The following is a 12,160-nucleotide window of genomic DNA, read 5'->3' as shown; positions in this document are numbered from 1 at the left end:
GGTGGCTGTTTTGAAGGTCTGAAAACATTTTAGAAAGTAGATAAGATGGGAGGGGGGAGCTGGAAGTGTAAGATGGTAATACATCATCTATTTTATGAAATTATTTTTTTAAAAAGAGGCACGTGCTCTGAAGATGGCCATATGTTTTCAATCGAGGCATGCATAAAGCTCCTTCATAAAATGTAGGTCTTAAAAATTTGAAAAGTTAATAAAATGTTGCACTTGAGATATCAGTAATCCTTTGAAAATATGAAGGGAAATGTTTCCATTAGGAAATAGATTGTTTGCATTGAAAATGTTGTCCGTGTGCGAGCAAAGAATTAACTATTGCTCGAGTTGTACAAAGGGGCAATTTAGTATTTGAAATTTGTAATCAAGATTTTTATGTTAAGCATTCTTGTATAGTTCCTGATAAAGTATTATTTTCTATCTAAGGTATCAATGATATTTGAATTTAATTAAAACCTTGTTAATACTCTGAAATTCTATTAGGAAAAATAATATTTATCTTTGGTGTGTGTATTTACACTTCTGTGTGCTTTCTTTTCTCCTTGGTGCAGCAATTGGAAGCAGTGGTTTCAGCCCAAGACAAACACACCAGTTCTCCCCACCACAGATTTACCCTTCCAAGTATGATATCTTTTAAAAATAATAATAGTAGTAGTAGTAATAATAACTGAAATAGGCAGATTTTAACCTCATTTAAAATAATAATTGGGTCCATCTGTTAAGTCATAGTTTAAACCACAGCAGCTTCTAGGGAAAAAAAAAAAAATCCTAAGAATGTATTTGAAAAATATTTGGGAAATCCTTATTTTACTTTTTCTTTTACTATTGATTTCCTATTGTCATTTTGCCTTTGTCTTACAGTTTCTGTTGTCTAGCACAGCCTATGATTATGTGTTAATGAAACAGCAGGATTAAAATAAGGCTAAAAATAAGTACACACCTCTGTCTAATGCAGCGTCTGTCCTATTTTCTGTCATTTGTAATCAATAGCAGACCATACCCACATATTCTTCCTACACCCTCTTCACAAACGATGGCTGCATATGGGCAGACACAGTTTACAACTGGGATGCAACAAACTACAGCTTATGCCACCTACCCCCAGCCCGGTCAACCCTACGGAATCCCTTCATATGGTAAGAAATTATGTCTGTGTTACTTTGTTCTAGAGGTAAATACTTTTTTAGAACAAGAATGCATGACACTTGTGTCAGTGCTTAGTGGGACAGCTGTGCTCTTGAGCATTTCTTGTGGAAGACTGGTAATTGCCGCATTGGATTGAGTGATGCAAAGTTATGTATTGAAGAGTTAAGAAGCTACTTAAGAGAATGACTCTGTTTTAGGATCAAGGAGAGAGATTCATTAGGTTTTTATTGGTGATATAAAAAAAACAGCAATGAAATGGAAAAAGAGATCTAGGAACCTCCATTACACAGACACAGCTCCTGGTGACTTGCTGAGGAGCTCAGCTCTTCAGCAAAGCAGTAGGGTAAGTCAGTACCTAAAGGTCTGAATTTCAGCTGATCTGGATTACTGGAACCCAAGTGAGTCAGTGAAGCTGCACTGATTTTCAGCAGGTGAAAAACTGATTCAAAAAGACTCCCACCAAAAAAATCCCACTTTCAGTGTGTTCACATTCCCAGGAAGTGAAAATTGAGGTAAATTGCCACTAAAGCTCTGTCTGCCTGATGAAGGAGATAGTACTAAGTAGCACATATTAAAAAAAAAAATTAATTTAAAAACAAACTTCTGTGGGTGAGACCATTTTGCTGCCAAACTGTCTGCTGGCAGACCGCATAGCAGTTCTGCACTGCGGATGTGTTATTAGAAAATAGGTCTTATACTCCTTTGGGGGAATACATTAAAAATATACAATCCACATGCTTTTACCAGTATATTGTGTAAAGATACATTCAGGTAATACAAATTGTATAGCAAAAGGACAGAACTCACTGTACAAGCTGTGTCCCTTAAAATCATTAGTGCAAAACTGGTGAATCTTTCATCCTGAAATCTGCAAGTTGGGATCCATTGGGTCTCAAGTATATCTTACAGCAGATTATTGTGAATACTAGGTATAAGAAACAGATTATTAATTCCTCTTAGTTTAAAAACTGTGTTTCTTTAATATATCATAAATAATTATCATCCAAGGAAGCTTCTTGTGGCAACAGACTTGATTACTTACTGCCAAAACTATGGTTATAAACATGAGTAGGAAGTTTCAGTTTCATTTCCATTCCAAATGTTTTAAACTTGCACAAACAAAATATTTTAAGGATATTTAAAGTACTTATTCAAGACTAGAGAGGTGGGGATGATTTCTCTCCTCCCCCACCCCCAAGCTCATGTTGCTGATGAGAGCTTTTCTGCTATTTCCATCTGACTCAGGTGGTGTGATAACACATGACCCCTTTCCCCACCGCGCTCTTCTTGACCCGTTTCTCCTGCAGATACCTCGTGTTCATACTTGGCTGGCTGCAGTGGCTTAGGCAGCCCAAACACTGGCTTTTTTGTTTTTCACTTAGTTCCTCTGGATAAAATCCTGACCTCACCAAAGTCAACTATAAAACTCCCACTGACTTCAGCAAGACCTTGATTTCACTACTTGAGTTTAGTTGTCTCGCTGTTGTCGGAGCTGTAATTGAGAGTTGCTTTACTTGGCAACTGCTCATCAGGGGTTAACATGCCTGCCTGCTCCTTTGTTTTGGTTTGTTTTTTTTGCCCAGACCATTCCGTATGCCTAGGTCTTCAGATGATTTTGCCTGACATTTTACATTATAGAGCTGTTTTTGACCACTGAACCCCCTGGCTTCTGAGCCAAGTGGATTTTAACGTTTTTTCAGACAGTGCCTCGTGACTGGAGCTAGTGTGCTCCTTGGTGATATACTTTATAGCACTAATATGTAAAAGCAAATAATATTAAAAAGTTTTGGGACCTAACACCATATGTATTTTTGCATATTTAAGGCACATCATGTAATCCGTGTTCACAAAATAAATTACATAAGGAAAACTGGCATGCTCATTTGCAATAGGCAAAACCCAAAGCCTTGTTTAGAGCCAAAATTCTCCTCTTGGGTCTGCAGCTTAGATCCCACAATCTTCCTTGTCTTTCTCTCATCCAGGCAGAGCTTCTAGCAGGTATAAAGAGAGGAGACTTATGTGAAAGGAAAAACTGGGGGGGGGGTTGGGGGGGGGAGTGCTTTGTTTCTTTACTCGAGGGCTTACTGAAAGCAAAAGTATCTGTAGATTCACATATCAAAGTTCCTCAAGTTTTCTCTCTAGGGCAGAGAAGGTGCTGTCTCGAATGCACCTCTAGCCTATTAATTTTTCCACTCCCCCACCTCCACCATGCTGCAGCCGTGCAGGCAGGAAGGGGGGTGGAGGGGAATGCCACTGACAGCTGCCTCCCTGGGGCTCCTGGCTGTGCTTCATCTGCAGAGCCCCTGAGGAGGCTGGAGAATTTCCTGAAGCTCCCTCCTCCTGCCTGCTCTGGTACCAGTATCTAGCAAACACTTCGCTTACCAACTTCTTTTCTTTCCAGATACTGGAAGTCCCCTTATGTTTTCTCACTATCCCTTCCCACTTCCTTGCATACATTAGACTTGGGAGAAGGAGAAGGGAGCATCAAGGTTTGATGAGTGAAGGCCTTCTGGATGAGAGCAGGTGGGAAGAGTAGGTCCCAGGAGATGAAAGGTTCTTCATAGTGTGGAGGTTTGCAAAAGGGCACGTCAGTGCCAAGCTGTCTTCACTCAAGTGGCATCCTCCTGCTGCTGCCTTTAATCATCTCCTCCTGCTTCGTCTGAGATGGAGAGTTGAATGAGGCCATTAAAGCTGGTCGAGAAATGAAACGTTTGATTGAGTTAAACTTTCTCTAAGCAACATTTAATCAGCATTTCAGAAGTCTTTAAACAGACAACAAATAGGGGTCATTGATACCAAAACATCCATAGCAGGAGTTTCCCCTTGGAAATGAGGTGTCGGATTTATCATCGGGATTGTTCAGTTGTAACATGAAACAGAAGCAGCAAGTAAGAATCAGGGAAAAACAAGCAAACAGGGTTAGTCTGGCAATTATGAGGTCTGGCAGAAGGAATTAAGGGTAATTAATGACAGCAGTTGAAAAATAATTATTTAAATGGCAGAAGAAAATATGCTGCCATTTATATATAGGGAGATACTGATGTTTTGCAAACATAGTAACTACTCAAGTCTCTCCTACCTTCAAACATTGATGATATTGTTTAAAAAAAAAATCCAACCAGAAAATGGACTGAGATTAACCATAATCTTCAAAGGAATATTACTAATTCACACTTAGTTAATTCAGTTCAAATAATGATGTTTTCTGATCAATGAGGTATCACTAAACTCTGCAATGAAACCTAAGGGTATTGCATTACTTTTCCATTGCTTTGGCTATAATTATTTTTAAATGGTAGTTCATGTTGGGACAACCTTGTAATTAAAACTAAGAGACAGAGACTGAATTGTGTGCATTTCCTCAGTGTTTCACTTGTTGACATTTACTTGCTTGTTACCTTACAAATTGGAAGAAGAATCACTGAAATTGGGAGGCAACTCATTTATTTAATTTGACTTAGGTTTCTTTTATTACTAACTTTGGAAATTAGAGGGCAATGTGATATGTAATGGATTTCACTGTCAGTGCAGATTAATTATTCCACTGTTTTTTTTCCCAGTTTGAGAGATTCCTTCAGGAGTAGTTCCAGTCTATTAGGTGTTTATTTGTTAAAAGACTGAGTGCCTCCTATAGTGCTTAATTAGCTTTGAAAATCATCATTACACTTAATGCTCCTAGTTCTCTTTATCCACTTCTAATTCTTTAGAAAGCCAGTGCACTCAGAGCCATGTAATTTTCATGTAGAAATATTACACAATGCAAATCTTAGTTATGTCATTACTGGGTGGATGGCAGGAGACTTTGGCTCTGCTATGCTTCATTAAAATCATATATAGTCGCTAATCTACCTCTGTGAAATGTCATGAATATATGGAAAAGTTAGCCTCTGGCAGGAAAGGAAAAAAGGAATAATGTGACTTCCTATTAATGTATAAATTTCTTTTGCAGTTATTGGAAGCACAGTTTTGAATTTAACCTATCCCTGGTGAACTTCAGTTTTATGTGTGCTTTTAGACTGCCCTTAGCCTATTCATTTGTGCATGCTCTCAGTATTTGTTCTCTCATGCATGAATAGTAGGTATATGTTTAAAGTGCTGATAATTAAGTGATTTTGTTTTCCATCCCTGTTTGAATATGAACAAATAGATTTGCTGTCACTAACTGATTTAGGTGCATTGTGGGCAGGCATCAAGACAGAAGGTGGACTGGCACAGTCACAGTCACCTGGACAGACAGGATTTCTAAGCTACGGTGCCAGCTTTAGCACACCTCAACCTGGACAGGCTCCCTATAGCTACCAGATGCAAGGTCTGTATAAACAGAAATTACCATTAACTACATGTAGTTGATGCTGTCGAGTTTTTTTTCTCCCTTGTTTCCTTACATTCCTAGGATAAAAATGAATGTTTGCTCGAGCACTTACCTCTGATGTTACTGCAGTTGAAGCTGAAATGATGGTTGCCTTTGCTGAGAGCAGTGACAGGCCAGCTCTCAGCAGTTTGGAAGATCCCTCATTTAATGACTTCATTAATTTTTAAATAGTGAGGTGTTGTAGTGTTACTACAGTAAAAATGTATCTCCGGATAGCAATAGTTTAACAAATAGTGAATGTGACAAAGCAAGTCCTGGAAAACGTGTCAGGATTATGAATTTAGGAAGTGCCAAATATAATTTGACACCTGAGTGTGTTTGGAGAGGGAGAAGATAAAAATACCTAATGCAGCTGTGGAAGTAGCTAAGTAGTGATTGAAGTCTGTTTCTTTGAAGTCTATTTAAAAGCTGTAAGTCTTTGTATGTGTGGGCTATTATTATCAATTATATTTTGTAGCTTTACTTGCCTGTTTAGTTTATTTAATACCTTTCCACCTTGTTCTCCCAATTCCTTTTTCCCCTTCTGTATTGGGAAGTCACTGGGTCTTCCCAAGTCTGTTCCCAAGTTTGAATATCTTTAAGGGATATTTTTAAAATTCTTTGTTTACGGCAAGTAGCTAATTTTGGATGTCTGCTGCAGGACTTTTCATCCCTGAATTTGACAGTCAAAATCAGGTGTGTTTCATATTTTAGAACTGTTGAAAGAAGCGATCACTCACAGAATTGGACCACCTTTCTTAAAAGTTTACCACTTCTTTTTGTTATTATCATTTAAACTCTGTGCCATCACGTAAATGCTCCATGAAATGTCTTGAGGCGGAAGTACTTTCAGAGACCAAATGACTGAGGTTTTGCTTTTGTTCCACAGTTTTGAGAGTATATTGATCCAATCCTTCGCTCAGAGACAAGATAAATGTTTTCGAGTTGTTTTTTTTACATCCTCTTCTGAATTGTGTTGAGTAGCTCCATGGGGCAGAAGCAACCATTGACATCTCAAGTATTGCTTACCTGTAGTGTGCTCTGACAAGTAGGAGGAAGACAGTGTAAGAGTAGTATGCAGATTTTCATCTACACGATGGCTAGTGGTGATCTTCTACTCATCAGAGTAAATACAACGATAAACAGGTTTCTGGTTTTGCTTTCTGCAGATAGTCATACTAAAAAATCCAAACACACGTGACCCTCCTCTCAAAGAAACCCTACCTCTCTGTAGAAGAGAGCTCAAAACCCTTGCCAGCAGCAGCTGCAAAGAACTCCTGGATCAACATTCTAGCTTTTAAGGAACTGATACTTCGTAGTTACTAGGAAATAGAGTTATTGAAAAATCATGTCTGTATTGCCTATAATTTCTATTGCAGTAGTGACTTCATGCCACAGTCATGTACTGGGATCCTGTTGTGCTAACTTATACAGTCAAATTAAAATATAGTCCCCATAGAAGTTGGAGGGTAAAATAAAAAACACAGGCTTATTGGAGCCTAATATAACAATACAGCTGACACAGTTTAGGCATAATAAACAGTTGTCACCCCATATGTGACCCCATGTTAGATAACCCCATGTTTATCTAACAGCTCTAAAGGTGGGAGTTTTGGGAAGATACAGAGCAAAGAGATGTCAATAAAAAAGTTTTTTAGGGAGGACAATGAAGTAGTTTTGCAGATGTCTGTGGGAAACTCATTTGATAGGGGGAGAAAAGGGGGAGCAGCGTGGGAGAATATGAGAAAGTGCTTGTTGCAAAATTTTGAAAGTAATGACTTCTGGCATTAGTAGAGCAAAGCTAGGGCTCAGTCAATGGACTACGTAGAGGTCTGTTGTATAGGGTATTGCTTTGTTTTCTGTGATATGTAAACTGTGTACTAGATCAGAATTGTCAAAAGTCATGAAAGGGTGGTGGTTGTCAAGAGATGGAACAGAAAGATCTTGGCAGTTCTTTCAGCTGTACACATTGAACAGGAAGGATCTAAAAATATTCTGCAAAAGATTTGTTAAAGATGACCCAGTTGTGAAGCTCTAATGAGAGGATGGTCAGAGGCACTGATTTCACGATAGTGTTGTCTGCAAGCTGAGGGAGGAGGAGGTCTGAACTTGGGTCCTGCTGCAGCTGTGCTGTCCTTGGTTTGAGAGCTGCCTACCTGTGAAAGGTAGCAGATCACTGGCAGGCTGGCTTGGGTGGAAGCCACAGGTCAGAGGGGGTGAGTGTGTGTGTATGTAATGTATTTTGTGCAGCACAGTGTGTGGATGAAGGAAGGACTGGTCTCTTACAGAAACTTGACAGACCATAGGAATGGAAAGAAGGAGAATGTTTCATATTAAAATATTGGTGGAGTTGTTAGAAGCTAAGTAGAAAAGAATCATATTGCTGAACATGTCTTTCTTGCAATTCAGTTTTGACAGTATGTATCTATACTATGCATGAAAATAAGTGTCGTTTTAATGTTTTCATTAGGCTAAGCTTTGAATTTGAAACAACTTTAAATTGACTTAATTCTTCCTTTTGATTGAACAGATGTTAAAGGTAAACAGAAACATTCATTTCCTTTTCCTCATTTAATTTTGAAAGGAGAACCTATTCATAGTTTCAGCTGTTATTTAAGGGCAGAATTGATCCTCTTGACAGAAGACGGGGGTAGTGCTGCTGGTGTTCAGTTGTTTGTGCAGGAAACTCCAGAGAGAGAAAAGAGTTTATTCTCCCTTTCCCCTCTAGCAGTATATGGACAGGCCACAGCCTCAGCCTTATCATAGCCTGCAACAGCAGTTCTTCACCTCCTGTATGCGGCTACTGAGCTGCTAAATGGAGATAATGGACCCACAACCTACTTCACAACCAAACTTCACAGGACAGCGTGCTTGGGGCCCTGCTGGCCTTCTTGCTTGCAGCGAAGGGGATTCCCTACAGTCTTGCAGTTACCTTGCTTGTGCTCCCTGACTGAGGTTACCTCACATTTGAAAGTATTGGAGTTATTCTGGTTCCTCTCCCTGGGGCAAATGTCTTCCTGCAATGTAAAGGTGCTGCCTCAAGATGCGTGTGCAGCCAATTAAACCCAGGGCTTTTCCTGACCCTGCTAAAATTACAGCGTGATTAGTCACCAAATGATAGCAGAGGGAGAGACTGCCAACTTTTGAAAATTATGAGGAAAATTGCTGCCTGTGACTCCTTGCTGGATTTTTGTTTATTGCAGATTTATTATCCCTGTAGTGGGAATGTGGAGGGGAGAGGGTGAGAAGAGGACCTAGGCCGTTCTGCCGTCCTGTCTCCCCATCCCCCCAACCCTCACCTTAATAAGTATGTTCCTTAAGCTGTATTTCATGTAAGTTGCTTCATAGATGTCAAAAGACCACTTACATGACTAATGGCTGTGGGAATAGGCCGTTGTTCCTATATTGGCACTGTTATAAGGATTGCTCAGTGAGGATAAATGGAGTGGAGAAGGGCTCGGGGAAATGTCAAGGAAAGAACTCAATTTCTAACTGTCTTCTTGAGTATCCTTTTTGGTTGTGATAAAAGCATGGCTTTTACCCTGCACTGAAGCATCCTACTGCTGGAAGGGCACTAGACCTGTGATGAGCACCAGCATTGTTTTAGTTACCAAGACTGTGAAGTCTGAGAATATACTAACCAAATTGGTTTGGGAATTCAGCCATAAAAAAGTAAACGTTAAGGTATTCAGTTATTATTATACAGTATGAAAATATTGTGCTGGATGGCTAAGCAGTTACTAGGACAACGAGGGGGAGTTTGCCAAGGATTTTTGAACACTGTAAGCAAACGGAAGAAACCTTGAGTTTAAATAGCCCATCTGACTGTCTTAGGCTTTCCCAGGAGAGCTGCACTAAACTTCTGCCACATACATAGTACCCTGATGATAGACATAGCCCATGGCAAGGAGATTGAGCTAGGAAAGCAAATGGACTTCTGTGGCAGATGCACAGGGGAGGACCACATCTTGCTCCTTGTGGCAGCCTGGGGGCCAGCCCCGCTCCTGGAGCCCGCGCCCTGGTCCCAGCAGGGTCTGGCAGTCTTCCGACACTGACCGGGCTTCCCAGATTTAGTGTGGGTCCATGCTCTTTGCAAAATAGACCTTTGACCTGCAATTTACAGCTTTTATCACATTTTAAAGGTATGTAGCTGGCCAACTTGGGGCAGTAAAGCTCATGGATTTCTGAGAGATTCTTATTTTTGTGTTTGTTCAACTAAGGCAGGAACAGCAGCTCTATGCTGTGCCACTGCCAAATATTTAAAAAACAAATGGCAAAATTGGAGTATTTACAAAAAAACTTTAGACCAGTAGTTCTGGGTGGCCCAAGAGCTGTTTCTGAGAAACCTGCTTCATGTTTGTTACGGTCTAGGAGACCCCTACCCCTCCTCCATAGGAGCCAGTGCTGACCATGAGATGAAAGAGAGAGATTTGCGTGTTAGTATGTGTGTGCCTTTGTCTGAAAGGGAGAGATACTGGCTGGCATGTAATTACTTTTCTCATTTGCTCTTGCAAATTATTTGCCAAAATTTCTGTGGAAAGATAATATATTCCTCCAAAAAAAGTTTTGTTTTGTTTTTCTATATCTATGAGAGGCCTTTTATATCTTTTCAGAATGGTTCAAAACATGCACCTATAAAACTTGTGTTTTAATGTATTACTGCATCACTCAGAAGTAACTACAGAAATAAAAAGAGACACAGTGACTTACATTCTTCAGCCAAAGCACTCTTAGAAATAAAATAGCATTTCAAAGTTTTGCAATTTAAAATATTTTTCAGCTGTATTTTGGCTCTGGGGTTTGTTATAATAAAAATCACATCTGTTTTCCAATTTTAAATTAAATTTAAAAGAACGTGTTTTTCTCATTAGTACTGTTTATCTGCACTATCTGCTAAACTTGGATGTCAACTCTTCTGCTCGAGCAATATGATTTTAGTTCACAGGTTTAGTAGCATCTATCAACAACCACAGGTTTTTTGCACTAATAGCAAATACAAGAGAAGTGTTTACAGTCATTATCACACTTTAAGTTTCATCTTTTACTCCTGCTGCTGTTGGACATCACATCTATTGTGAGGCTTAACTTATGAAGTCTATTTACTAACTTTTGCAATCAAAGCATTTAAATATTTTGTGCCTGACTTTTTATCTAGAATATTTACTGATTGGGTTTTTTTGCTTAAGAAAGTAAATAGCTCACAAATAACCCTTTAGGGGTAGCACTAAGCATGCCCTGCCCGCATTCCTTGCTGTTTTGGAGTTGCAAGAAATGTCACTTTCCCCTGTGAGTAACCACTGTGTAGGATTTGGTTAATTGAGTTGTGTCGGGTAGATCAGAGGATCAGTGCATTTGTATGCCTGGCTCCCTGTTGATTTCCATCCCTCCTTGCCTCCTTTGCTACCTGCAAGCTTTTGCTCCCAAGGTGTTGATATATCTTTGCACTAAAGCAGGTTTCAGTGGCAAGGGAGGCTGTAAACAACCCGTGCACTTTCATGCAAGCTCCTCGCTGGCTGGTGCTCTCCTGCTGGATGAGTTCAATAGGTTGCCTCATTACAGACTTTCTGGTGGCTTATGTAGCTTCACCCTGTGCATCCATATGTCTCAGCTGGTGGCTGTGTTGCTCCCAGGTTATAACCAGTGAGGGCAAAACAGCTGAAAGGGGGTTGCTGCCCTTTTAGTGGAACAGCTTCTCAGGTTAGGTTTTAAACAAGAGCCCCATCTGTCAAATTGTGGTGGCTTATGAGGGGAGGAGGGAGGTAAAGGCAGTAATTCAGTCTCCAGGCTGAATTCAATCCTGGGTCTCTCTTCTCAGAGAGGTACTTTTTTTTTTTTTTTTTTTCCTTTTTGTCATGCCTGGTAGACTCTAGAAAAAAAAAAGAAAAAAAAAGAGTTTGTGGCCTAAGGCTGTGTATGATTGATTAGCAAATCCTAATGGCTTTGCAGTTGGGCTGAGCTGGTAAGAATTACAGCTTTTGCTGCCTCTTTGGGCACTGAGGTTCAGGGAGGGGAAAGGACCCAGATCTTGAAGGTGGTAGGAGAAACAGAACCTGTGGGCTTCACTGAGGGGAGATGGCCTATCTTGGGACCAGGCTCATAGTTAATGTTCAACAAAACCTGAAAGTGAAGAAGCACTCATTACTTCCACAACACTGGGGATTATTCAGAGGGGTGGGACAGCCTAACGTCAGACCCAAGGTGGCTCCAAATTCCTTTCTAAATTTCAAGTTTTTATTACAATAATGAAACACAGGGTGTGGGAATGATGAATTATCACTTTCCTTGTATTAACATGTTACAGAGCTGATGACAACCAAATCGGTCAACATGTGGGAAATATTATGAATATACCATATCCGTATGGTATAATAGTGTGATGGAAGTTATTTTCAGATACTGTGTTTTAGTAATTCACATAATTTTTCTTTTTATTTCAGGCAGCAGTTTTACAACATCATCAGGAATATATGCAGGAAATAATTCTCTCACAAATTCTACTGGATTTAATAGTTCACAGCAGGTAAATTTGTAAACATGAGTCAAGGAAACTTTGGCAAACTTAGAATTATCATCCACTAAAAAAGTGTAACCCTTAAGTAGCTTTTTGAATTAAATTAGTCTCATTTCATGTGAAACTAATGTTTATAAATGTTT

The 12,160-nt window shown here is 39.6% G+C and overlaps 1 protein-coding gene across 9 annotated transcripts in view; it reads left to right on the top strand.

Moving 5' to 3' along the window:
* Positions 1–12,160, top strand: part of EYA1 (EYA transcriptional coactivator and phosphatase 1) — a 147,654-nt gene that overhangs the window by 78,839 nt on the left and 56,655 nt on the right. For 6 of the 9 annotated variants that reach the window (XM_051611623.1, XM_051611629.1, XM_051611628.1 and 3 more), the window contains 4 exons: positions 561–630; positions 1,000–1,145; positions 5,327–5,464; positions 11,944–12,026. In XM_051611623.1, coding sequence (XP_051467583.1) covers positions 561–630; positions 1,000–1,145; positions 5,327–5,464; positions 11,944–12,026 — 437 coding nt within the window. The remainder of the gene's footprint in view (positions 1–560; positions 631–999; positions 1,146–5,326; positions 5,465–11,943; positions 12,027–12,160) is intronic. The other 3 variants (XM_051611626.1, XM_051611624.1, XM_051611625.1) reach the window with 3 other exon arrangements.

The sequence above is a fragment of the Apus apus genome, chromosome 2, assembly GCF_020740795.1.
Source record: "Apus apus isolate bApuApu2 chromosome 2, bApuApu2.pri.cur, whole genome shotgun sequence".
NCBI classification, from domain to species: domain Eukaryota; kingdom Metazoa; phylum Chordata; class Aves; order Apodiformes; family Apodidae; genus Apus; species Apus apus.
Note: the sequence above shows the minus strand (reverse complement) of the source record. Positions and strands in the feature narration are given on the sequence as shown.